General features: G+C 46.0%; 1 protein-coding gene across 4 annotated transcripts in view; it reads right to left on the bottom strand.

The window, feature by feature from the left end:
• The window catches only part of ARHGEF12 (Rho guanine nucleotide exchange factor 12), a 794162-nt gene that overhangs the window by 433065 nt on the left and 333131 nt on the right, over positions 1-27966 (bottom strand). For all 4 annotated transcript variants that reach the window (XM_069224871.1, XM_069224872.1, XM_069224873.1 and 1 more), the window contains 5 exons: positions 15190-15225; positions 14437-14591; positions 14115-14261; positions 13282-13367; positions 12785-12910 (listed from right to left, as the gene is read on the bottom strand). In XM_069224871.1, the coding sequence (XP_069080972.1) occupies positions 12785-12910; positions 13282-13367; positions 14115-14261; positions 14437-14591; positions 15190-15225 (550 nt within the window). The remainder of the gene's footprint in view (positions 1-12784; positions 12911-13281; positions 13368-14114; positions 14262-14436; positions 14592-15189; positions 15226-27966) is intronic.

The raw sequence follows: 27966 nt of genomic DNA, 5'->3' as shown, positions 1-27966 counted from the left end.
GTTTTCAGCTAGGCAGTCCTTCTTCTTGTAGTTGCAGGAATCTAATTTTCTAGGGTTCAGGGTAGCCCTTAAATACTAAATTTAAGGGCGTGTTTAGGTCTGGGGGGTTAGTAGCCAATGGCTACTAGCCCTGAGGGTGGGTACACCCTCTTTGTGCCTCCTCCCAAGGGGAGGGGGTCACAATCCTAACCCTATTGGGGGAATCCTCCATCTGCAAGATGGAGGATTTCTAAAAGTTAGAGTCACTTCAGCTCAGGACACCTTAGGGGCTTTCCTGACTGGCCAGTGACTCCTCCTTGTTGCTTTCTTTGTTCCCTCCAGCCTTGCCGCCAAAAGTGGGGGCCGTGGCCGGAGGGGGCGGGCAACTCCACTAAGCTGGAGTGCCCTGCTGGGCTGTGACAAAGGGGTGAGCCTTTGAGGCTCACCGCCAGGTGTTACAGCTCCTGCCTGGGGGAGGTGTTAGCATCTCCACCCAGTGCAGGCTTTGTTACTGGCCTCAGAGTGACAAAGGCACTCTCCCCATGGGGCCAGCAACATGTCTCTAGTGTGGCAGGCTGCTGGAACTAGTCAGCCTACACAGACAGTCGGTTAAGTTTCAGGGGGCACCTCTAAGGTGCCCTCTGGGGTGTATTTTGCAATAAAATGTACACTGGCATCAGTGTGCATTTATTGTGCTGAGAAGTTTGATACCAAACTTCCCAGTTTTCAGTGTAGCCATTATGGTGCTGTGGAGTTCGTGTTTGACAGACTCCCAGACCATATACTCTTATGGCTACCCTGCACTTACAATGTCTAAGGTTTTGTTTAGACACTGTAGGGGTACCATGCTCATGCACTGGTACCCTCACCTATGGTATAGTGCACCCTGCCTTAGGGCTGTAAGGCCTGCTAGAGGGGTGTCTTACCTATACTGCATAGGCAGCGAGAGGCTGGCATGGCACCCTGAGGGGAGTGCCATGTCGACTTACTCGTTTTGTCCTCACTAGCACACACAAGCTGCAAGCAGTGTGTCTGTGCTGAGTGAGAGGTCTCCAGAGTGGCATAAGACATGCTGCAGCCCTTAGAGACCTTCCTTGGCATCAGGGCCCTTGGTACCAGAAGTACCAGTTACAAGGGACTTATCTGGATGCCAGGGTCTGCCAATTGTGGATACAAAAGTACAGGTTAGGGAAAGAACACTGGTGCTGGGGCCTGGTTAGCAGGCCTCAGCACACTTTCAATTGTAAACATAGCATCAGCAAAGGCAAAAAGTCAGGGGGCAACCATGCCAAGGAGGCATTTCCTTACACAACCCCCCCCCAAACGAAAGAGGATGAGACTAACCTTTCCCAAGAGAGTCTTCATTTTCTAAGTGGAAGAACCTGGAAAGGCCATCTGCATTGGCATGGGCAGTCCCAGGTCTGTGTTCCACTATAAAGTCCATTCCCTGTAGGGAGATGGACCACCTCAACAGTTTAGGATTTTCACCTTTCATTTGCATCAGCCATTTGAGAGGTCTGTGGTCAGTTTGAACTAGGAAGTGAGTCCCAAAGAGGTATGGTCTCAGCTTCTTCAGGGACCAAACCACAGCAAAGGCCTCCCTCTCAATGGCACTCCAACGCTGCTCCCTGGGGAGTAACCTCCTGCTAATGAAAGCAACAGGCTGGTCAAGGCCATCATCATTTGTTTGGGACAAAACTGCCCCTATCCCATGTTCAGAGGCATCAGTCTGCACAATGAACTGCTTAGAATAATCTGGAGCTTTTAGAACTGGTGCTGAGCACATTGCTTGTTTCAGGGTGTCAAAGGCCTGTTGGCATTCCACAGTCCAGTTCACTTTCTTGGGCATTTTCTTGGAGGTGAGTTCAGTGAGGGCTGTCACAATGGATCCATATCCCTTCACAAACCTCCTGTAATACCCAGTCAAGCCAAGGAATGCCCTGACTTGAGTCTGGGTTTTTGGAGCTACCCAGTCCAGAATAGTCTGGATCTTGGGTTGGAGTGGCTGAACTTGGCCTCCACCTACAAGGTGGCCCAAGTAAACCACAGTTCCCTGCCCTATCTGGCATTTGGATGCCTTGATAGAGAGGCCTGCAGATTGCAGAGCCTTCAAAACCTTCTTCAGGTGGACCAGGTGATCCTGCCAGGTGGAGCTAAAGACAGCAATATCATCAAGATAAGCTGTGCTAAAGGACTCCAAGCCAGCAAGGACTTGATTCACCAACCTTTGGAAGGTGGCAGGGGCATTCTTTAAACCAAAGGGCATAACAGTAAACTGATAATGCCCATCAGGTGTGGAGAATGCTGTTTTCTCTTTTGCTCCAGGTGCCATTTTTATTTGCCAGTACCCTGCTGTCAAGTCAAAGGTACTTAAGAATTTGGCAGCACCTAATTTATCTATGAGCTCATCAGCTCTTGGAATTGGATGAGCATCTGTCTTGGTGACAGAATTGAGCCCTCGGTAGTCCACACAAAACCTCATCTCTTTCTTTCCATCTTTGGTGTGAGGTTTGGGGACTAAGACCACTGGGCTAGCCCAGGGGCTGTCAGAGCGCTCAATTACTCCCAATTCTAGCATCTTGTGGACTTCCACCTTGATGCTTTCCTTAACATGGTCAGACTGTCTAAAGATTTTGTTTTTGACAGGCATGCTGTCTCCTGTGTCCACATCATGGGTACACAGGTGTGTCTGACCAGGGGTTAAGGAGAAGAGTTCAGGAAACTGTTGTAGGACTCTCCTACAATCAGCTTGCTGTTGGCCAGAGAGGGTGTCTGAGTAGATCACTCCATCTACTGTGCCATCTTTTGGGTCTGATGACAGAAGATCAGGGAGAGGTTCACTCTCTGCCTCCTGATCCTCATCTGTTACCATCAACAGATTCACATCAGCCCTGTCATGGAAGAGCTTAAGGCGGTTCACATGGATCACCCTCTTGGGGCTCCTGCTTGTGCCCAGGTCCACCAGGTAGGTGACCTGACTCTTCCTTTCTAGCACTGGGTAAGGGCCACTCCATTTGTCCTGGAGTGCCCTGGGAGCCACTGGCTCCAGAACCCAGACTTTCTGCCCTGGTTGGAACTCAACCAGTGCAGCCTTTTGGTCATACCAAAACTTCTGGAGCTGTTGGCTGGCCTCAAGGTTTTTGGTTGCCTTTTCCATGTACTCTGCCATTCTAGAGCGAAGGCCAAGTACATAGTCCACTATGTCTTGTTTAGGCTCATGAAGAGGTCTCTCCCAGCCTTCTTTAACAAGAGCAAGTGGTCCCCTTACAGGATGACCAAACAGAAGTTCAAAGGGTGAGAATCCTACTCCCTTCTGTGGCACCTCCCTGTAAGCGAAAAGCAGACATGGCAGGAGGACATCCCATCTCCTTTTGAGTTTTTCTGGGAGCCCCATGATCATGCCCTTTAATGTCTTGTTGAATCTCTCAACTAAGCCATTAGTTTGTGGATGGTAAGGTGTAGTGAATTTATAAGTCACTCCACACTCATTCCACATATGTTTCAGGTATGCTGACATGAAGTTGGCACCTCTGTCAGACACCACCTCCTTAGGGAAACCCACTCTGGTAAAGATACCAATGAGGGCCTTGGCTACTGCAGGGGCAGTAGTCGACCTAAGGGGAATAGCTTCAGGATACCTGGTAGCATGATCCACTACTACCAGGATATACATATTTCCTGAGGCTGTGGGAGGTTCTAGTGGACCAACTATGTCCACACCCACTCTTTCAAAGGGAACCCCCACCACTGGAAGTGGAATGAGGGGGGCCTTTGGATGCCCACCTGTCTTACCACTGGCTTGACAGGTGGGGCAGGAGAGGCAAAACTCCTTAACCATGTTGGACATATTGGGCCAGTAGAAGTGGTTGACTAGCCTCTCCCACGTCTTGGTTTGTCCCAAATGTCCAGCAAGGGGAATGTCATGGGCCAATGTTAGGATGAACTCTCTGAACAGCTGAGGCACTACCACTCTCCTAGTGGCACCAGGTTAGGGGTCTCTGGCCTCAGTGTACAGGAGTCCATCTTCCCAATAGACCCTATGTGTTCCATTTTTCTTGCCCTTGGACTCTTCAGCAGCTTGCTGCCTAAGGCCTTCAAGAGAGGGACAGGTTTCTTGTCCCTTACACAGCTCCTCCCTTGAGGGTCCCCCTGGGCCTAAGAGCTCAACCTGATAAGGTTCAAGCTCCAAAGGCTCAGTTCCCTCAGAGGGCAGAACTTCTTCCTGAGAAGAGAGGTTCCCTTTCTTTTGCTGTGTTGCAGTTGGTTTCCCAACTGACTTTCCTTTCCTCTTGGTAGGCTGGGCCATTCTTCCAGACTCCAGCTCTACTTGTTCACCCTGTGCCTTGCATTGTGCTCTTGTTTTCACACACACCAGTTCAGGGATACCCAGCATTGCTGCATGGGTTTTTAGTTCTACCTCAGCCCATGCTGAGGACTCCAGGTCATTTCCAAGCAGACAGTCCACTGGGATATTTGAGGAGACCACCACCTGTTTCAGGCCATTGACCCCTCCCCATTCTAAAGTAACCATTGCCATGGGATGTACTTTTCTCTGATTGTCAGCGTTGGTGACTGTGTAAGTTTTTCCAGTCAGGTATTGGCCAGGGGAAACCAGTTTCTCTGTCACCATGGTGACACTGGCACCTGTATCCCTCAGGCCCTCTATTCTAGTCCCATTAATTAAGAGTTGCTGTCTGTATTTTTGCATGTTAGGCGGCCAGACAGCTAGTGTGGCTAAATCCACCCCACCCTCAGAAACTAGAGTAGCTTCAGTGTGGACCCTGATTTGCTCTGGGCACACTGTTGATCCCACTTGGAGACTAGCCATACCAGTGTTACCTGGATGGGAGTTTGGAGTGGAACCTTTCTTGGGACAGGCCTTGTCTCCAGTTTGGTGTCCATGCTGTTTACAGCTATGACACCAGGCCTTTTTGGGATCAAAGTTTTTACCCTTGTACCCATTGTTTTGTGAAGAGGCTCTGGGCCCACCCTCCTGTGCAGGTTTTTGGGGGCCTGTAGAAGACTCTTTACTATTTTTAGTTTTGGTTGTCTCATCACCCTTCCCCTGGGGAGTCTTTGTGACCCCTTTCTTTTGGTCACCCCCTGTTGAAGTCTTGGTCACCCTTGTCTTGACCCAATGGTCCGCCTTCTTTCCCAATTCTTGGGGAGAAATTGGTCCTAGGTCTACCAGATGCTGATGCAGTTTATCATTGAAACAATTACTCAATAGGTGTTCTTTCACAAATAAATTGTACAGCCCATCATAATTACTTACACCACTGCCTTGAATCCAACCATCTAGTGTTTTCACTGAGTAGTCTACAAAGTCAACCCAGGTCTGGCTCGAGGATTTTTGAGCCCCCCTGAATCTAATCCTATACTCCTCAGTGGAGAATCCAAAGCCCTCAATCAGGGTACCCTTCATGAGGTCATAAGATTCTGCATCTTGTCCAGAGAGTGTGAGGAGTCTATCCCTACACTTTCCTGTGAACATTTCCCAAAGGAGAGCACCCCAGTGAGATCTGTTCACTTTTCTGGTTACACAAGCCCTCTCAAAAGCTGTGAACCATTTGGTGATGTCATCACCATCTTCATATTTAGTTACAATCCCTTTAGGGATTTTCAACATGTCAGGAGAATCTCTGATCCTATTTATGTTGCTGCCACCATTGATGGGTCCTAGGCCCATCTCTTGTCTTTCCCTCTCTATGGCTAGGATCTGTCTTTCCAAAGCCAATCTTTTGGCCATCCTGGCTAACTGGATGTCCTCTTCACTGGGGTTATCCTCAGTGATTTCAGAGGTGTTGGTCTCTCCTGTGAGGGAACCAGCATCTCTGACTATTATTTTTGGAGTCAGGGTTTGAGGGACCCTGTTCTCCCTAGATAGGACTGGTAGGGGGGAATTTTCCTCCAAGCCACTATCTTCTTCCTCTGAGTTGCCACCCTCAGAGGGGTTGGCCTTTTCAAACTCTGCCAAAAGCTCCTGGAGCTGTATTTTGGTAGGTTTGGGGCCCATTGTTATTTTCTTTATTTTACAGAGTGACCTTAGCTCCCTCATCTTAAGATGGAGGTAAGGTGTGGTGTCGAGTTCCACCACAGTCACATCTGTGCTAGACATTTTGCTTCTAAAAGTTGGAATACTTTTTAAGAATCTACAACTGGTTCTAGAATCTAATTCAAACTTTTACAAACTTTTAAACTCTAAAAGAAATGCTAAACAGGATCTAACACAAGGCCCTAGCAGGTCTTTTAAGAATTTAGAAAGCTTTTCAAATTGCAAAAATCAATTTCTAATGACAATTTTGGAATTTGTCGTGTGATCAGGTATTGGCTGAGTAGTCCAGCAAATGCAAAGTCTTGTACCCCACCGCTGATCCACCAATGTAGGAAGTTGGCTCTGTATGTGCTATTTCAAAGTAAGGAATAGCATGCACAGAGTCCAAGGGTTCCCCTTAGAGGTAAAATAGTGGTAAAAATAGATAATACTAATGCTCTATTTTGTGGTAGTGTGGTCGAGCAGTAGGCTTATCCAAGGAGTAGTGTTAAGCATTTGTTGTACATACACATAGACAATAAATGAGGTACACACACTCAGAGACAAATCCAGCCAATAGGTTTTTGTATAGAAAAATATCTTTTCTTAGTTTATTTTAAGAACCACAGGTTCAAATTCTACATGTAATATCTCATTCGAAAGGTATTGCAGGTAAGTACTTTAGGAACTTTAAATCATAAAAATTGCATGTATACTTTTCAAGTTATTGACAAATAGCCGTTTTAAAAGTGGACACAGTGCAATTTTCACAGTTCCTAGGGGAGGTAAGTATTTGTTAGGTTAACCAGGTAAGTAGGACACTTACAGGGCTTAGTTCTTGGTCCAAAGTAGCCCACCGTTGGGGGTTCAGAGCAACCCCAAAGTCACCACACCAGCAGCTCAGGGCCGGTCAGGTGCAGAGTTCAAAGTGGTGCCCAAAACACATAGGCTTCAATGGAGAAGGGGGTGCCCCGGTTCCAGTCTGCCAGCAGGTAAGTACCCGCGTCTTCGGAGGGCAGGCCAGGGGGGTTTTGTAGGGCACCGGGGGGGACACAAGCCCACACAGGAATTTCACCCTCAGCAGCGCGGGGGCGGCCGGGTGCAGTGTAGAAACAAGCGTCGGGTTTGTAGTGTTAGTCTATGAGAGATCAACGGATCTCTTCAGCGCTGCAGGCAGGCAAGGGGGGGGTTCCTCGGGGAAACCTCCACTTGGGCAAGGGAGAGGGACTCCTGGGGGTCACTTCTCCAGCGAAAGTCCGGTCCTTCAGGTCCTGGGGGCTGCGGGTGCAGGGTCTCTCCCAGGCGTCGGGACTTAGGATTCAAAGAGTCGCGGTCAGGGGAAGCCTCGGGATTCCCTCTGCAGGCGGCGCTGTGGGGGCTCAGGGGGGACAGGTTTTGGTACTCACAGTATCAGAGTAGTCCTGGGGTCCCTCCTGAGGTGTTGGATCTCCACCAGCCGAGTCGGGGTCGCCGGGTGCAGTGTTGCAAGTCTCACGCTTCTTGCGGGGAGCTTGCAGGGTCCTTTCAAAGCTGCTGGAAACAAAGTTGCAGCCTTTCTTGGAGCAGGTCCGCTGTCCTCGGGAGTTTCTTGTCTTTTCGAAGCAGGGGCAGTCCTCAGAGGATGTCGAGGTCGCTGGTCCCTTTGGAAGGCGTCGCTGGAGCAGGATCTTTGGAAGGCAGGAGACAGGCCGGTGAGTTTCTGGGGCCAAGGCAGTTGTCGTCTTCTGGTCTTCCTCTGCAGGGGTTTTCAGCTAGGCAGTCCTTCTTCTTGTAGTTGCAGGAATCTGATTTTCTAGGGTTCAGGGTAGCCCTTAAATACTAAATTTAAGGGCGTGTTTAGGTCTGGGGGGTTAGTAGCCAATGGCTACTAGCCCTGAGGGTGGGTACACCCTCTTTGTGCCTCCTCCCAAGGGGAGGGGGTCACAATCCTAACCCTATTGGGGGAATCCTCCATCTGCAAGATGGAGGATTTCTAAAAGTTAGAGTCACTTCAGCTCAGGACACCTTAGGGGCTGTCCTGACTGGCCAGTGACTCCTCCTTGTTGCTTTCTTTGTTCCCTCCAGCCTTGCCGCCAAAAGTGGGGGCCGTGGCCGGAGGGGGCGGGCAACTCCACTAAGCTGGAGTGCCCTGCTGGGCTGTGACAAAGGGGTGAGCCTTTGAGGCTCACCGCCAGGTGTTACAGCTCCTGCCTGGGGGAGGTGTTAGCATCTCCACCCAGTGCAGGCTTTGTTACTGGCCTCAGAGTGACAAAGGCACTCTCCCCATGGGGCCAGCAACATGTCTCTAGTGTGGCAGGCTGCTGGAACTAGTCAGCCTACACAGACAGTCGGTTAAGTTTCAGGGGGCACCTCTAAGGTGCCCTCTGGGGTGTATTTTGCAATAAAATGTACACTGGCATCAGTGTGCATTTATTGTGCTGAGAAGTTTGATACCAAACTTCCCAGTTTTCAGTGTAGCCATTATGGTGCTGTGGAGTTCGTGTTTGACAGACTCCCAGACCATATACTCTTATGGCTACCCTGCACTTACAATGTCTAAGGTTTTGTTTAGACACTGTAGGGGTACCATGCTCATGCACTGGTACCCTCACCTATGGTATAGTGCACCCTGCCTTAGGGCTGTAAGGCCTGCTAGAGGGGTGTCTTACCTATACTGCATAGGCAGTGAGAGGCTGGCATGGCACCCTGAGGGGAGTGCCATGTCGACTTACTCGTTTTGTCCTCACTAGCACACACAAGCTGCAAGCAGTGTGTCTGTGCTGAGTGAGAGGTCTCCAGGGTGGCATAAGACATGCTGCAGCCCTTAGAGACCTTCCTTGGCATCAGGGCCCTTGGTACCAGAAGTACCAGTTACAAGGGACTTATCTGGATGCCAGGGTCTGCCAATTGTGGATACAAAAGTACAGGTTAGGGAAAGAACACTGGTGCGGGTGCCTGGTTAGCAGGCCTCAGCACACTTTCAATTGTAAACATAGCATCAGCAAAGGCAAAAAGTCAGGGGGCAACCATGCCAAGGAGGCATTTCCTTACACCTTCTTTATCCGGGGGCACGGAGGGTTCCTGGAACGTCTTTGTGGCGCTTAGGAAATTACTGAATCTGGCTTTGGATGACCTGATAGGCAGGAAGGGGCGTCATCCATTGCTTTGTACTTTTTATCCAACTTAGGAAAGACCGCTGGTACAGTAGCAGGGTTACGCATTATTTCAAACCCGGATTCCACACATGGTCTATTATTGGCATAGCTCTGATGACTTTACTATGAGGTTCTTTAAAGTCATATAAGAAACAATCTTGCTGGACTGTGGGCATTTGTAATTCAAATCGTGTAGCAACTTTCTCCAATAGATTATTGAAGGTACCAATTTCTTCTGGAAGAGACTCGATAGAGGATTTGTGGGTGCAGATTCTGCAAAGAAATGTGCTGAGTGGTAGGTTGTACCTGGAGGTGTACTGATTGTGGAGTACTTGGTGCAGAAACCACTGTCTGTTTAATGACTGTAGGCTGTGAGTGGAAGCGTTCTTTATAATCTGCTAGCATGGCTTGCAGATCAGAAACCAGACCGCAGTGCAAACATACCATTTCCTGCTGCTGTTGAGGAAGTGGTTTATAGTAGTGCTGGTCATAATATGAGTCGTCAGAATATTCCTGGCATTTAACACATAATTGGATGGACTTCTAGCCACTCCATATACACCATCATCTGAATCATCATCATCATCATCCAAGAGGCGTGATGGTAAAAGTCTTGATACCTTACTTGGGAATCTTATGGCTGCGTTAAATGAGTCTTGGACAACTTTGTAAGTGGCGTATGTTCCAGCGACGGGTAAAGAGGCAATGAAGATGGTCTTTGCCTTTTTGAAGGCATTTGTTTGATCATCAACAAAAGAGTCGTCGACGAGAAGGTAGTCGTTGGCGGAGGCGTTGTCGACGGGAGCATCGTTGATGAAGGTGCCGTCGACAGGAGTAGTGTCGACGGGGGTGTCATCGACAGAGGCGTCGTTGGAGGTATCGTCAGTGAGGCAGTCAACGTGAGGTCTACAGACTAAAATGTTGATGGGAGGGTCGTAGAAGAGGTATGAAACAATGGCGAGTAAATCCGTGGCGACCAGATGGGCCACCCCGTCACTGAGGATGAAAGAGTCATTGAGGAGGATCCTGAGGCCACTGCCATCGACAATGAAATAGTGACTATGGTTGATGTCACTGTTGATGATAGGGTTGTTGACGGCGCAGATCCTGGCTTCTTGAATTTATGTTTAATTTGAAGAGGTGGCCTTGGGAGCTCAGCGTTTTCTTTTTTGTTTTTATGAGGGAGCCTGACCCTCTGAGAGTGCCAGACTGCATTTTCTTGGCAGGGCTGCAAATTTCTGAAGAGCCCTCGGATGATTTTTTTGGAGCCTTTTTAGGAGGTTCATTAATATCTGAGCCCTCATTATGTCTATTAACAGGCATCTTTGTGACAGAGATAGAAGATGAGGCACTGTCATCGTCAGAGACTGGATGGCCAGATTTAAATTTTTGTAGTCACAAAAGAAGATGACCCCCTCTGTCCTTTAAAGTCGTTGTAGAAACTTTCCTACATACCTTGCAGTCTCTGGTCTTGTGATTGGGTATAAGCAATATATGTGGGTCACCCACATATGATCTCTTTTTCAGACAGTTCGCACAGGATCTGAAAAGCCCCCTTTTTGGTGTCTCTGACATGGCAGCCAGTTTGAAGCACCAGCAGAAGATATGTAAATTTTAAAATCCTTGGAAATATGTTTCTGAGAGAAAAATCTGAGCAGAGTTTAAAGAAGACTCGTCAGCATGACATGCGGTGGAAAATCTGAGGGAAAGCAGCTCCTTCTAGAGGGTGGTGCAACCTGAATGGTTGAATTTTGAGTCTGAGTCTTTTTTGCAAAATGACTGTGATATGTTACTAAGCTAAAGGCCTAATGCATGTAATGTATGTATACATTTAAGCATATCTTTTATATTACACCGGGGACTCCCATCTCAACTACGGGGAAGTATTCAAGCATGTGAATCTATGAAAGTTCCAATACTGGAGTAATTAGGACTAACAGCCTCATCCTTATGCCTTTTCAGAGGAGCTGTCTGCAGGGAAACATCCAGTTCTGGAGAGTCCTCAATAGCAAGTCTGAAGGTTTTGGGCAAAGTCTTTTCCGAAGCAGAGATCTTGCCTGAGCGTGGTAATGACACACAGCTGCTTTTCATACAGCTCTTTTTGGAGCATTGAGGATGAGTCTCTCCTGTGAATCGGTTGTCAAATGCCTCAAAGCTATAGTGCCTTTGGTGTCAATGGCACTTTCTGCTTCGAAAAGTCAGTACAGATATGTGGGGTCTTGGAGTTGAGGCCCGATGGGAATCAAGGTTCTTAGCTGCGGTCCGTCAGGGGTCTGAATCCTTGCCTCAGTACCAATCCGAGCCCCATGGCTGCGGAGTAAGTGGAGGCGACAGTGACTTCTGCACAGGGTTCGACGCCCGACCCCCATAGGGTGGAGCTCAACCTTGATGTACAGAGACTTATGAGTTTTAGAAGTGCATGTGGATGTTTGAGTGTCGAACATACTCATGCCTCTTGGTGTGGTGTTGATGGAAGAAACAGAGCTGACAAAGAATGATGGTGTGTCCTTGAATGCCTCTTCCTCTTACGGGACTTCCTTCTCTTCGGGCTCCGAAGATTCGAATCAGATGATCTCAGGGCTGGGTTGATGGGCCAGTGTGTTTGTGAGACTCATTGATCTCCTCCTCTTTAGTGTAAAGTGGGCCATCTCTGCCAAAATGTCTGGCCTCTATGAAAGACACTAAGTATATTAAGTTGTTAAGGGGATGGCCCATGGCCTGCCTGTCCCTGCCAAAGGGTATTTTTGCTTCTCATGGCCAAGCAAGAATCGTAGAGGGTCAACCTTGTGTTTTAGAGAAAAGCACTGGTTAGAGCAAGAGTGAATGTCCGTCCTAGGTTACTTTGAGGGGCCCCTGGGCAACTAGTGAAGGATGTCCATTCCTTTACCCTCAACACATATTCATTCTCTGGCGCCAGTAAGGAAGATGCAAGGACTTAAAGGGCTGGGGTTCCCTAAGGGCCTGGGAGATTCACTTTTCCAACTAAGGTTCCTGGAGAAGCTCAAGCAAAGAAAGACAAAGGAATGGGACGAGCATCGAAGTGGACATCTTCTCTGCAACAGGAAATGAAGCAACAAGCTCCTGGGCTGTGATGGTCAATGAAGAATCAAATCCAGGTCGAGAGCAACATCAATAAATGTCCAAACCTTATACCAGAGAAAAACAACCTAATAATAGAGTTGGTGCCCATGCGCGTTCACTACCAGACGAACAGTCAAAGCCATGTGACTCAAAAGACTTCTTTGGCAACAGTCCAAACCCAATACAGGATGCTAGGAGTATGCAGAGCATGTGTAGCTACAGCCACACATGGTACAAACATGTTGCTTTGTGTACTTACATGTACACAGCTCATTCCCTTGCCAAGGTGCGTGTTCCATTTTGTTTTATTAAAGCCCCCAGTCATAGTATTATTGAGCTTGAGAAGCAAAAAATTTAGAGGGGCAAATGGGAAACAATTTTCGGTTGAAGTTTGGTGTTGGTTGTACCTGGAGAATTAATGTTCATTCTACATGCTTCAAACATCTTTGAACTAATTTGTTTCCTTAAGCCCTGCCCAGAGCCAACAGTGAGCTAGCCACTTCTCATCTTTGGCCTTGCAGTGAACAATGCTCAGCAAGAGTACTAAGAAACTCACCTGCACAAAGGCCAGGAAGCGCGAGTCCTTCTTCTGCCGAGATTTGATCATCTCCAGGGCAAAGGGTTGATTACTGCAGAAAGTAGCACTTGCCTGTTTCAGCTGTTCCTCCCCTGCTCCACTGAACTGTAAGAAGATGCAAACTATCAGACAGGGCCAAGCTGTCAAGCAGAATATCTACTTTTGTCACAACACAGACAAACAACTACATTAGGAAATCTAAAATGAATACAGTCTTAAGGTGAGCTAAAAAAAAAAAACATGGGACACAAACAAACACAAAAAGTTCCACAGAGGACTAGGAACCACGTGAGAAGCCCTAAAAACAGTCACAAAGCATATTCAAAATAGAAAGTGAGAAAGATATCCAAAAGGGAACCTAAAACAAATAAAGCTCACCCAAAATGGAGAACGGTAAAGAGAACTAAAGAAAACCTAAGGTGACAAGTTAGTTGGATATCAATTTTATTCTCTGTGCATAAGTAAAATAGATTCACCCAGATGAGTAGGTCATCACCAATCTGATCAACAACGGACGACTCATTGCGCTTGCGTATTGCTTTCATCTGTTCATTCAATCCACCTGAAACAAGTGAAATATAGACGAGTGAAATGGAGTGCAGCACTAAAACGTGAGTTCAGAGGGATAGAGTGAAGCATATCAGAGTGTAGAGAGGAGCAACATAGTAAGTGATGAAAGACCAAAATAACAAACTGAGGGGGAAAGATTACTGATTTTGTGAAAGTTAATGGGGACATGTGCCAAGAGGAAGTTAAAGAGACAGCAGCAGAGGGTGTGATCAACAGGGATAAGAGAAATAAAATAGATAAAAAGAAAGAATTAAACATTACAGGGTCAATTCGGAAAGGAATATTACAGATGAAAATAAAAAAAACTGTGGAAAAAGACGAGAAGAAGTGAAACTATGTGCATGAAGGCCAAGATTGAAAAGCGAGACAAAGGATAGGGAAAGATGGAAAAATAATGTGGGCTAAGTGAAGGCAGATTGTGCTGTGTGATCTGAGTCGAAATATATTAACTTGTCAAGTATAATGAATGAACTCAAAATTACTGCAGTGGAATGGCATTAAAGAAATCTGAAGAAAGAATTAGATTCTACGGAAGTTGGGGTGAAAATAAGAGACCGCTGAAGTTCTTATGTGCACATGGTCTTTGGTTGTGAAATGATAACTTGCTGAGGACAGAAGATGAAGAGACATGGACTGTTAAGAAGGAAAATAATAAATATGTTGCGTGACACTAAAGCCAAAAAAAGCCTGTAGAAGGCAAGAGCATGAAAGGGTAAATGCCTCTTCTTGGCACATGTACCATGGAGCTGAAGGATCTCGTCAAGGTTGCAGAAGATGGCTCGTGCTTCAGCAGGCGTCAGAATGAATTCACGAGATATGCGCTGGTAGAACACCTGATCCAGAACAGTTAAGGTGCGCACATGAGCACGTTCTGTGTAGAAAAGTTCTAAATAGAGAGAGGGGAACAAGTGCTGCAGTTTAATCTCATGCCGTATTATCAAAATGAAGGTGAAAATCTCCCCCCATTGGCGCTTGTCCTCTTCCCCTCAACATTACAAAGAGATACCAATTTAACTAGGGGACAGAAGCACAAATAAGCCCATTTTAACTGTACTTCTCACCATGAATGACTTCCTGCTGCTTGATCTCATGGGGTTTCATTCCTTGTAGAACCTCCCGACTAACCAGCTGCTGCCAGTTGGGTGGATCCATATCAACATCAAACTCATAACACTCATCTTCACTCTGTACATCCCCATAGGCAATGCTGTCTAATCTAGAAGAGAAAGAATTGTGAGGCTTTTTTAGAATCTTTAACATGAACTAAAACTCAGGCAGCCTTCCGGAAAAGCTAGTAACTCTTACAAAGAGATAATCCTATAACCTACAAGGAGAAGGTCAGCAACACTGTCACAAGGATACAACTGTGATTTAGAGGCGAGTCAAGCACAAGCATTGTTTTTAAGTATTACCAATAGTCCGACGACTTAGCTACGATTTGTTTGAGGAAGGCTGCTGAACTCACTCAACGATCTGGGAAACAAAACATTTGGTATACAAAACAGAAGTAGTGACTGTATTTAGAATGACATTGGAAAGCAGTGACATACCACAGTAAAAACATATTGAGGATTAAATGGTATGTTGGCAGTGTCACCATGAACAAATCTATATTGGTGTGGGCAAAGAAAATGTGCAATTCAATTTGATTTCAAGAAATTAAATATTTTCCACAAAAATATTATTTCTCAGATTTTTTTTACGGACACTGAGTGAGCTGTGTTCCACTTGAAAACAGGGGTACAAACAATAACTTCAATATCGCACTGGATTCAAGGACTTTTTCTCATTTTTAAGAGACTTCTGCTACTCACTTTCTGAGAGATTTGGGAGTTCCAATATCTGCAAACCTGTACAAAAAATAAAACCCAGAGTTATTTTCTAGGGACCAGTTAAAGGCAGTTAAATCTGCATGCAAATCAAAAGTACCCAATGTCCAAAATTATACCCAGCAGTACCCAAGAGGAAAACATATTTTGTTCCGGTACAGGCTAAAATTCCTGATCTGGTCTTCAGACCACCGGTTTGCATTTTCATAGGGATCAGGGAATGGAGGTTGATAATGAAAATGTCACTTACCCAGTGTACATCTGTTCGTGGCATTAGTCGCTGCAGATTCACATGTTTGGCACAGTCCGCTGCCTGGTGTTGGGCTCGGAGTATTACAAGTTGTTTTTCTTCGAAGAAGTCTTTTTGGTCACGGGACCGAAGGACTCCTCCCTCCTCGGCTCCATTGCGCATGGGCGTCGACTCCATCTTAGATTGTTTTCCCCGCAGAGGGTGAGGATGGAGTTGTTTGGTATAAATAGTGCCCATGCAATGGAGTGAATATGTATGTACGTTAAGAGTTTCTAATAATTATTTACAAATGTTCAGATGTTTAAGATTTATGATCTACTTCTAAACGGCTACAGGCTTCCCGGGGAGGTGGGAGGGTACATGTGAATCTGCAGCGACTAATGCCACGAACAGATGTACACTGGGTAAGTGACATTTTCAGTTCGATGGCATATGTTGCTGCAGATACACATGTTTGGCATAGACTATAAAGCAGTTACCTCCCCTAAAAGCGGTGGTTTAGCCTGCAGGAGTTGAAGTAGTTTGGAATAATGTTCTTAGTACAGCTTGGCCCACTGTAGCTTGTTGTGCATTTAGTACGTCTACACAGTAGTGTTTAGTAAACGTATGAGGCGTAGACCAGGTTGCAGCCTTACATATTTCGCTCATAGGAATGTTTCCTAGAAAGGCCATTGTAGCACCTTTCTTTCTGGTTGAGTGTGCCTTTGGTGTAATAGGCAATTCTCTTTTGGCTTTAAGATAGCATGTTTGAATGCATCTGACTATCCATCTAGCAATGCCTTGTTTAGAGATTGGATTTCCTATGTGTGGTTTTTGAAAAGCTATGAACAGTGGTTTTGTTTTCCTGATTAGCTTTGTTCTGTCAATGTAATACATTAGTGCTCTTTTGATGTCTAATGTATGTAGTGCCCTTTCAGCCACAGAATTTGGTTGTGGGAAGAACACTGGCAATTCTACTGTTTGATTTAAATGGAATGGTGAGATTACTTTTGGCAGAAATTTTGGATTTGTTCTTAGAACTATTTTATTGTTGTGTATTTGAATAAATGGTTCTTGTATGGTAAATGCTTGTATTTCACTTACTCTTCTGAGGGATGTGATTGCAATGAGAAATGCGACCTTCCAGGTTAGATATTGCATTTCACAGGAATGCATGGGTTCGAAAGGTGGACCCATGAGTCTTGTTAAGACGATGTTAAGATTCCATGAAGGAACTGGTGGTGTTCTTGGTGGTATAATTCTTTTTAGCCCTTCCATGAATGCTTTAATAACTGGTATTCTAAATAGAGACGATGAATGAGTAGTTTGTAGGTAAGCAGATATTGCTGCGAGGTGTATTTTTATAGATGAAAAAGCGAGATTTGCTTTTTGCAAATGTAGTAAGTATCCTACTATGTCTTTAGTAGAGGCATGTAATGGTTGTATTTGATTGGCATGGCAGTAGTAAACAAATCTTTTCCACTTAGATGCATAGCAGTGTCTAGTGGAAGGTTTTCTAGCTTGTTTTATGACCTCCATGCATTCTTGTGTGAGGTCTAAGTGTCCGAATTCTAGGATTTCAGGAGCCAAATTGCCAGATTCAATGATGCTGGGTTTGGATGCCTGATCTGTTGTTTGTGTTGTGTTAACAGATCTGGCCTGTTGGGTAGTTTGACATGCGGTACTAGTGAAAGGTCTAGTAGAGTTGTATACCAAGGTTGTCTTGCCCATGTGGGTGCTATCAGTATGAGTTTGAGTTGGTTTTGACTCAACTTGTTTACTAGATATGGAAGGAGAGGGAGAGGGGGAAAAGCGTACGCAAATATCCCTGACCAACTCATCCATAGAGCATTGCCTTGTGATTCGCGGTGTGGGTACCTGGATGCGAAGTTTTGGCATTTTGAGTTTTCTTTTGTTGCGAACAAATCTATCTGGGGTGTTCCCCAAATTTGAAAGTACTTGTTCAGAACTTGGGGGTGAATTTCCCATTCGTGGACTTGTTGGTGGTCTCGCGAAAGGTTGTCTGCTAGTTGGTTTTGTATTCCTGGAATAAATTGTGCTATTAGGCGAATGTTGTTGTGAATCGCCCACTGCCAAATTTTTTGTGTTAGGAGGCACAATTGTGTTGAGTGTGTTCCTCCTTGTTTGTTTAAATAATACATTGTTGTCATGTTGTCTGTTTTGACAAGAATGTATTTGTGTGTTATTATGGGTTGGAAGGCTTTTAACGCTAGAAATACTGCTAACAGTTCTAGGTAATTGATATGAAATTTTGTTTCGTGTATATCCCATTGTCCTTGAATGCTGTGGTGATTGAGGTGTGCTCCCCACCCTGTCATGGAAGCATCTGTTGTTATAACGTATTGAGGCACTGGGTCCTGAAATGTCCGCCCTTTGTTTAAATTTTTGCTGTTCCACCATAGAAGCAAGAGGTATGTTTGGCGGTCTACCAACACCAGATTTTGAAGTTGACCCTGTGCCTGTGACCATTGTGATGCTAGACACTGTTGTAAGGGTCGCATGTGTAGTCTTGCGTTTGGGACAATGGCTATGCATGATGACATCATGCCTAGAAGTTTTAGCACATGTTTTGCTTGTATCTTTTGGTTTGGAAACATAGCACTTATTACCTTGTGGAATGCCTGCACTCTTTGTGGACTTGGAGTGGCAATTCCTTTTGATGTGTTGATGGTTGCTCCTAGATATTGTTGTGTTTGACACGGTTCTAGGTGTGATTTTGTATAGTTGATGGAAAACCCCAGTTTGTGAAGGGTTTGTATGACAAATGTGGTGTCGTTTGCGCATTTTTTTACTGTGTTGGTCTTGATTAGCCAATCGTCTAGGTAAGGGAACACATGTATCTGTTGTCTCCTGATGTGTGCTGCTACTACTGCTAGACATTTTGTGAACACTCTTGGTGCAGTTGTTATTCCGAATGGCAACACCTTGAATTGGTAATGTATTCCTTTGAATACGAACCGTAGGTACTTTCTGTGAGAAGGGTGTATTGGTATATGAAAGTACGCATCCTTTAGGTCTAATGTGGTCATGTAATCTTGCTGTTTGAGCAGTGGAATGATGTCTTGTAGTGTGACCATGTGAAAATGGTCCGATATGATGTAGGTATTTAGTGTCCTGAGATCTAATATTGGTCTCAATGTTTTGTCTTTTTTTGGAATTAGAAAGTACAGGGAGTAAACTCCTGTGTTTTTTTGTTGTACTGGTACTAACTCTATTGCATCCTTTTGCAGTAGTGCTTGAACTTCTAGTCCTAAAAGTTCTAAATGTTGTGGTGACATTTTGCGTGTTTTGGGGGGGATGTTTGGTGGGAAGTTGTGGAATTCTATGCAATAGCCATGTTGGATTATTGCTAATACCCAATTGTCTGTTGTAATCTGTTGCCAAGATTGGTAGAATTGGCTTAGTCTTCCCCCCACTGGTGTTAAGTGAAGGGGTTGCGTGACTTGAAAGTCACTGTTTAGGTGGAGGTGTTTTTGGAGTCTGGAATCTTCCCCTACTCCTTGGGAATTGACCCCCCCGATATCCCCTGAAACCTCCCCTTTGGAAGGAACCCTGATATGGTGTGGTTCTTGTTTGTTGGCTGGTGGTGTCTGTGGGTTGGCCACGAAACCCCCCTCTAAATGGAGTTTTTCTGAAAGAGCCTCTGCTCTGCGGGGTGTAGAGTGCGCCCATGGCCTTGGCCGTGTCTGTGTCCTTTTTAAGTTTTTCAATGGCTGTATCCACTTCAGAGCCAAAAAGTTGTTTCTCGTTGAAGGGCATATTAAGGACAGCCTGCTGGATTTCAGGTTTGAAGCCTGAAGTGCGTAGCCAAGCGTGTCTCCTTATGGTGACAGCAGTGTTGACTGTTCTTGCTGCAGTATCGGCTGCGTCTAGTGAAGAGCGGATTTGATTGTTTGAGATCGTTTGTCCCTCTTCCACTATTTGCTGCGCCCTTTTTTGGTATTCCTGGGGAAGATGGTCTACGAGAAGTTGCATCTCGTCCCAGTGTGCGCGGTCATATCTGGCCAGCAGCGCTTGTGAATTTGCGATGCGCCACTGGTTGGCTGCCTGTGATGCTACTCTTTTCCCTGCCGCATCAAATTTTCGGCTTTCTTTGTCCGGAGGTGGGGCGTCGCCAGATGTATGTGAATTTGCTCTCTTGCGAGCTGCCCCTACTACCACGGAGTCAGGTGGTAACTGCGAAGTAATAAACACTGGGTCCTTGGGTGGTGGTTTGTATTTCTTATCCACCCTTGGGGTGATGGCTCTTGATTTTACGGGCTCTTCAAAAATTTGTTTTGCGTGCCGTAACATCCCTGGTAGCATTGGGAGACATTGATATTGGCTGTGTGTAGCCGAGAGGGTGTTAAATAAAAAATCATCCTCTATAGGATCGGAATGCAGTTGGACATTGTGGAATTCTGCTGCCCTAGCCACCAGTTGCGAGTATGAGGTACTGTCCTCTGGCGGTGACGGCTTTGTGGGGTATGACTCGGGATCATTGTCCGGCACTGGGGTGTCATACAGGTCCCAAGCGTCTTGATTCTGATCGTCATGACTTATGGTAGTTTGCGCTGGTGAGTGCATTTGTGGCGGTGTTTGTGCCGGCGATGCCTAGTCTCTTTTGTGTGTAGTCCGATTCTACACTTTGGAGCTCTTGTCCAAATCTGTGCATTTGGCCACTTATTCCTTGTTCGTCTGAGTAGGATGAAGGTGTGGTATTTTTCGGCGCCGAGAGAGAATCTTTTTTCGGTTTCGGCACCGACAGAATTTTTGTTCCTTTCGGCATGGATTCTCGGTGCCGATGTTTTTCGGTGCCGGTATCTTGTTTTTGTCTCTCGGAGCCGCTTTCTCGGCTCCTAGGTTGCTCCATGGCGGTCCCTCGACCGGAGTCGGGTGTCTTCGCTATGGGCGTGCCCTTTTTCGGCGCCTTCGACGGGTCGCCTGTTTTATGGGTCGAGCCATGGCCTGTTGGCAGTGGCGTCCCCTGGGCTTTCGGTTTGTCGATGGATTTACTTTTCGACGTCTTACTCACAGTTTGTTGCTGTTGTTCGACGTCGGAGTCTCCGGATTCTGATTCCGGAACCGAGAATGTTTCCTCTTCCTCGTCGAAACGTTGTTTTGTCGACGTGGACGCCATTTGTTGACGCCTGGCTCTTCGGTCCCGGAGTGTTTTTCTGGACCGGAAGGCTCGACAGGCTTCACAGGTATCCTCCTTGTGCTCGGGGGACAAGCACAAGTTACAGACCAAGTGCTGATCTGTATAAGGATACTTACTGTGACATTTTGGGCAGAAACGAAACGGGGTCCGTTCCATCGGCTTCGATGTCGCACGCGGTCGGGCCGACCAGGCCCCGATGGGGGATCGAAACTACCCCAAAGTCTTCCGATGATCGGTGTCGATGTACCTAACTATCCCGATACCGAACGGAACAATACCGACGCTTTCTTCCGAGATTCTGACTAACTTTCCGAACCGAAACACGGAGCGAAAAGGAATACGTCCGAACCCGACAGCGGAAAAAAAACAATCTAAGATGGAGTCGACGCCCATGCGCAATGGAGCCGAGGAGGGAGGAGTCCTTCGGTCCCGTGACCAAAAAGACTTCTTCGAAGAAAAACAACTTGTAATACTCCGAGCCCAACACCAGGCAGCGGACTGTGCCAAACATGTGTATCTGCAGCAACATATGCCATCGAACTATGGGCAGTTCGTTCGTAATACTTTATTCAGTTACTGTAACCGTCAAAGTGCATAATAAAAACATTATGAGCAATAGTAATAGTTCAAAAAGACATAAAAAGTACAAATATGCAATCAGGGATAAAAACTTTGATTTGAGATACAAATATATTTAAACAGTCTCTCTTAAAACTCCCAATATGGAATAATTGATGAAGAAAGAACAGTTACAGAAAAAACAATTTCTATATATAAATGTTAAAATATTACTCGCTACGGTGTGCCAGTTGATGTAGGAAGGTACATTTGAGAAGGTTGCAGGTCTCTAGTATACAGGGAGTTAGTTGCTTAAGATGAAAGACTCATGCTATTTACTAGGAGCACAGAAGTAGCCTCTACAACTCCAAAACCTCTATACGGTAAGTTCCCCACATCTCGTTGTAAGGGGATTCGGCAAACAAATATAATTATTTAAAGAGAGTACAAATACAACCAGTTCAATATGCCCACCAGATAAGAACCCTATAAGTCTAAAGTGCATAGTGCAATAAAAAATAAAAAAAGACAACTTCCATTAAGAACAAGCCGATAGAAAGGCACAATTCACATGGACCATAATCAAGCAGCAGAACTTGATACTACGACCATGACTCAGACTTCTTTGTCAAAATACGTAGGCCACTCACCCCTTCTCATGGCGAGGCCAAAAAGTTTGCACATTTGTACCACACACGGAGTAGGAAACGGCTGACTGCAAATACAATAGGGCCTCAAGTGTCGGCTTTCAATTGTCTCAAGACTATTAGTTAGTGAGAAGTTCCCATTTTCCAGCAAGTCTGATGTATGCATTTGCTGCAAGAGGAGCGATACTCTGGGCAGAAGAGGATGTGTTCCTCTTTCTCAGACGCCAGAGCAGAGGCTGGGTACATATCAGAGGATAGATCTTTCTTCCTTTCACACTAAAAGCCAAGAGAGGTAAACAACCCAGGTCTAATCACACATGTAAACTTTTCGCTAGAGGAGGGGTGATGGTATCCAGAAAAACCTCAAACTGGAAATTCAACTTAAACTCTAAAATCAGGATGCGTCGGTCATAAACATGCGCCCCGTAAGAGGATTTAAAATTTGTCATCTTCAATCTCTGGACATCACAGGGGTTCTCCCAAGCTTCCTAAAGCAGCCATTTACAAATTTTACCCATGGAATTTTTGTAGCACCTCTAATTTTCAATGAGTCCCCAAGGCTGTCTCTATACTCTTACAGACCCAGATCAGAATCCAATGCATATCAAGGGCTTTAGTTTCGCCTGGTCAGCAATTTGCTTTTTGTCAAAGTCAAGAAAAAGTGGTAAAAGAGACACGCTCACCAGGACTGAGATGAGTGATGTAATAAATGAATTCTCAGCCAAGGTCAGTTTCTGGGCATTATCACACACCCAGATTTCAGCGACAAAAAGGGCTTTGGGCCTTAGTGCGATATGTCTTGAGAGAAGGGGAAATAGGATCACTTTTGTAAATGCAGAATAGTTTTGGATCTATGTACAAACAGCAAAGAGCTCTTAGTAAATTGAGAGTCCAAAGTTAGTTTGTCAGTTAATATGACTCATATGTAATCAAACCTAAGCACCCTTTCAAGAGGCACATCCACTTCCTTTATGGCGCAGTTCCTAGTTATCCCTGGTCCTAATATCATAAATTTGGTTTTGTTAGCGCTCATCTCCAGGACCCTACATTCACAAAAATCCATAACCTTATTTATAACTTTTTGTAGGCCTGCTGGGGGTCTTTGAAAGAAGAAAAGAATCATCAGAAAATAACAATATAGGAACCTTTTGCCATTTAGGACAGGGGGGAGGTCAATATTGCAGACCATAAGCTCCTCGACCACTCCATTTATGTACAGCGTGACTAGTGTGGGAGCAAAGGTGCATCCCTTCAGAATACCTCAAGTGTGGGAGTAAGGTTGGTCAGTTCCCCTCTGCTGCCCCAATGGACCTGTGCATAGTTTCCTCATGCAACTTAGCTATAAAGTTTGTAAGAATAGCAGGTACCCCATTGCAGCTCGCACTTCCCATAAACGCTTGCGTGGGAGTAGGTCAAATGCTGCACGAAGATCTACAAATGCTACGTATATTTTTTGCCTACTTATCAGTGCATATTTCCAATATAAAAGTGCAAATCTAAAGATCTGGTCAGAAGTGCTTGTTTTGGTACGAAAGCCAGTATGCAAAGGGGATCAATCCAACTGAGCAGCTGATGAATTATGTGCCTTGCAATTTTTTTTTGTAAGTTGTTAATTAAACTTATGTTCCTGTAGATCGGGGGACTGTCAGCATCTCCCTTCTTAAATAGAGGGATAATTTACACCCCCTTTCATGTGTTAGGGATTTCAGCCCCTGTTGCAAATGCACTGGATAAGGAATTTATATAGGTAGCCCACACTCGAGGTTCTGATTTATATAGGTCGCTCAGAATCTGATCAGGGCCAGGGGCCTTAGCTAATTTTAATTGACAAATGGCAGCATCAGTATCCTCTAAGATTAAAAAAGGCTTGCTATGCACCTGAGAAAAAAACCTACAGGAAGTCCGAGTGGATCTGTCTGATCTTTCGGCAGCAGGACGGTAACGGGGAAGGTTGTGGGCATACAGTGCTGCAAAATGATCTTCCCATTTCTCTGGTTGAATGATGTGACGACAAATACTAGCAGTGTCTGCACTCCCATGGGAAACCATACGCCAGAATGTTCGATTGTCATCATTAGTTTTAACAGCACACAACAAATCCTGCCAAACCTTTTCATTCCAATACTGCTTAGATTTCTCCTGTACTTCATTATGCTTGCTTCGGGTCTTGATAATTTCAGCACACACCCCCTCCTTTAACAGCCACCACAACAATTTATTTTGGGCAAATTTACATGCAGACTTAAAACATTTTGGTTTGTGCGAGAAAGTGTGCTGCTTGCTGCCAGTTTATTTAAAGGAAATAGTCTGTATTTTACTAAAAAGTAATCAATGAACATCAAGGGTTATCGCAGGTGATTCAGGAGGACTATCTTCAATTTCAGACACAAAGTCTATTTACTCGTGGTAGATCTCAGCATGTAATTTTGGGTCAGCCATTGCCTGGGGTCACGAAACTCTACTATAGTTATTATCTATAACACGAGCTGGGACCACTTGTAGCAAACAGTAAAGGCCCTTCTAAGAGTTTCCTCTTTTAGATAGGTGACCAGGGTATTGTGATCACTATCTAACTGGGATACTAATATCATGTCAGTGAGCAATAGCCAAAGCCTGACGTCCAGAAAGACAGTCAGTGACACTTGAGTAGGCTCACCTTTTAAATGTGGGTGATCTCTCAAGGTAAGAGCGAGTATGCATATTACATGCCTTAATGCCCCACCTGTCCACCAGGAATGCTAGTTGAAGAGCACAACTGGAGGACTACTGATGCGGTTTACCACTCAGGCAAGGATTTTCTCATTGTTCGTCCTCAGACTCAATCAGGTCATTAATAACAGGAGAAGTGTAGGAAGTTGGCTCTCTATGCACTATTTCAAAGTAAGGAATAGTATGCACAGAGTCCAAGGGCTCCCATTAGAGGTAAGATAGTGGCAAAAAGAGATAATACTAATGCTCTATTTTGTGGTAGTGTGGTCGAGCAGTAGGCTTATCAAAGGAGTAGTGTTAAGCATTTGTTGTACATACACACAGGCAATAAATGAGGAACACACACTCAGAGACAATTCCAGGCCAATAGGTTTTTGTATAGAAAAATATATTTTCTTAGTTTATTTTAAGAACCACAGGTTCAAATTCTACATGTAATACTTTGCATGAAAGGTATTGCAGGTAAGTACTTTAGGAACTTTGAATAATCACAATAGCATATATACTTTTCAAATAAAACACATATAGCTATTTTAAAACTAGACAGTGCAATTTTCACAGTTCCTAGGGGAGGTAAGTAATTGTTAGTTCTTGCAGGTAAGTAAACCACCTACGGTCCAAGGTAGCCCACCGTTGGGGGTTCAGAGCAACCCCAAAGTTATCACACCAGCAGCTCAGGGTCGGTCAGGTGCAGAGTTCAAAGTGGTGCCCAAAACGCATAGGCTTCAATGGAGAAGGGGGTGCCCCGGTTCCGGTCTGCCAGCAGGTAAGTACCCGCGTCTTCAGAGGGCAGACCAGGGGGGTTTTGTAGGGCACCGGGGGGGGACACAAGTTAGCACAGGAAGTACACCCTCAGCAGCACGGGGGCGGCCGGGTGCAGTGTGCAAACACACGTCGGGTTTTCAATTGGAATCAATGGGAGACCAAGGGGTCTCTTCAGCGATGCAGGCAGGCAAGGGGGGGGCTCCTCGGGGTAGCCACCACCTGGGCAAGGGAGAGGGCCTCCTGGGGGTCACTCCTGCACTGGAGTTCCGATCCTTCAGGTCCTGGGGGCTGCGGGTGCAGGGTCTTTTCCAGGCATCGGGATCTGAGAGTCAGGCAGTCGCGGTCAGGGGGAGCCTCGGGATTCCCTCTGCAGGCGTCGCTGTGGGGGCTCAGGGGGGACAACTTTGGTTACTCACAGTCTCGGAGTCGCCGGGGGGTCCTCCCTGAAGTGTTGTTTCTCCACCAGTCGAGTCGGGGTCGCCGGTTTGCAAGTCTCACGCTTCTGGCGGGAAACGCTGTTGTCTTTAAGTTGCTCCTTTGGAAACAAAGTTGCAGTCTTGGGTGAACAGGGCCGCTGTTCTCTGGAGTTTCTTGGTCCTTTTAGAGCAGGGCAGTCCTCTGAGGATTCAGAGGTCGCTGGTCCTGGGGAAAGCGTCGCTGGAGCAGTTTTCTTCTGAAGGGGGGAGACAGGCCGGTAGAGTTGGGGCCAAGGCAGTTGGTGTCTCCGTCTTCTCTGCAGGGTTTTTCAGCTCAGCAGTCCTCTTCTTCTTAGGTTGCAGGAATCTGAGTTCCTAGGTTCAGGGGAGCCCTTAAATACTAAATTTAAGGGCGTGTTTAGGTCTGGGGGGTTAGTAGCCAATGGCTACTAGCCCTGAGGGTGGGTACACCCTCTTTGTGCCTCCTCCCAAGGGGAGGGGGTCACATTCCTGTCCCTATTGGGGGAATCCTCCATCTGCAAGATGGAGGATTTCTAAAAGTTAGAGTCACCTCAGCTCAGGACACCTTAGGGGCTGTCCTGACTGGCCAGTGACTCCTCCTTGTTATTCTCATTATTTCCTCCGGTCTTGCTGACAAAAGTGGGGGCGTGGCCGGAGGGGGCGGGCAACTCCACTAGCTGGAATGCCCTGTGGTGCTGGAAAAAAGGGGGTGAGCCTTTGAGGCTCACCGCCAGGTGTTACAGCTCCTGCCTGGGGGAGGTGATAGCATCTCCACCCAGTGCAGGCTTTGATACTAGCCACAGAGTGACAAAGGCACTCTCCCCATGTGGCCAGCAACTTGTCTCGAGTGTGGCAGGCTGCTAAAACCAGTCAGCCTACACGGGTAGTTGGTTAAGGTTTCAGGGGGCACCTCTAAGGTGCCCTCTGGGGTGTATTTTACAATAAAATGTACACTGGCATCAGTGTGCATTTATTGTGCTGAGAAGTTTGATACCAAACTTCCCAGTTTTCAGTGTAGCCATTATGGTGCTGTGGAGTTCGTGTTTGACAGACTCCCAGACCATATACTCTTATGGCTACCCTGCACTTACAATGTCTAAGGTTTTGCTTAGACACTGTAGGGGCACAGTGCTCATGCACTGGTGCCCTCACCTATGGTATAGTGCATCCTGCCTTAGGGCTGTAAGGCCTGCTAGAGGGGTGACTTATCTATACTGCATAGGCAGTGTGAGGTTGGCATGGCACCCTGAGGGGAGTGCCATGTCGACTTACTCGTTTTGTCCTCACCAGCACACACAAGCTGGCAAGCAGTGTGTCTGTGCTGAGTGAGGGGTCCCCAGGGTGGCATTAGATATGCTGCAGCCCTTAGAGACCTTCCCTGGCATCAGGGCCCTTGGTACCAGGGGTACCAGTTACAAGGGACTTACCTGGATGCCAGGGTGTGCCAATTGTGAAAACAAAAGTACAGGTTAGGGAAAGAACACTGGTGCTGGGGCCTGGTTAGCAGGCCTCAGCACACTTTCAAATCAAAACATAGCATCAGCAAAGGCAATAAGTCAGGGGGTAGCCATGCCAAGGAGGCATTTCCTTACAAGAAGGCTTTAAAGATACATTAAAATCACCTGCAGCCATAATTTTAGCTTCTTGCTGATACCCCTCAATTTATTCTTCCAGCAAAGCCACAGTTCGAGAACTATTGCTGGCAGAAACGGACCTAGCAAATTAGTTAAACAACACCGTACACAATACTGAGGAAAATTCCAATAAGACACTCATAACAGCTTGACAATTTCATTTTAAACAGTGAGTGCGATCATGCAATATTATCCTTTATAAGTATTAACAGTCCCCAACCACAATGCCAGGGCCTCTAGGGGAAGGTGCCTCCACGCTGTAGGTGACAAATTCATCAAGAAAAATCTTCCCCAGTGCCCAAGTTTCCTGAAATAGGCAAATGTCATAGCTCCCAATAAAAGTAATCTAGTCAGGGTCTAACAATTCAGGAGTGATCCCTGCCAGGTTCTACAAGATCACAGAAGGACAATCTTACAAACGAGATGAGACATAATCAGGGGTTCCTTCGTTAATAGGACCAATGGGAGACAACCCAGTGACATGCAATTTGGGCTTCACAGAAGTTAATCCAGCCCTACTAGTAGCTTAACAGTATGACCCAGTAGCTGGAGATGGACTCACAGTGCACAAATCAAAAATGGGAAATAATGAAAGTAGGGGTGGTTTGCCTCAATCAGTTAA

The sequence above is a fragment of the Pleurodeles waltl genome, chromosome 3_1 (genome assembly GCF_031143425.1).
Source record: "Pleurodeles waltl isolate 20211129_DDA chromosome 3_1, aPleWal1.hap1.20221129, whole genome shotgun sequence".
In the NCBI taxonomy this organism is placed as follows: domain Eukaryota; kingdom Metazoa; phylum Chordata; class Amphibia; order Caudata; family Salamandridae; genus Pleurodeles; species Pleurodeles waltl.
This window is presented reverse-complemented; position numbering and strand designations above follow the sequence as displayed.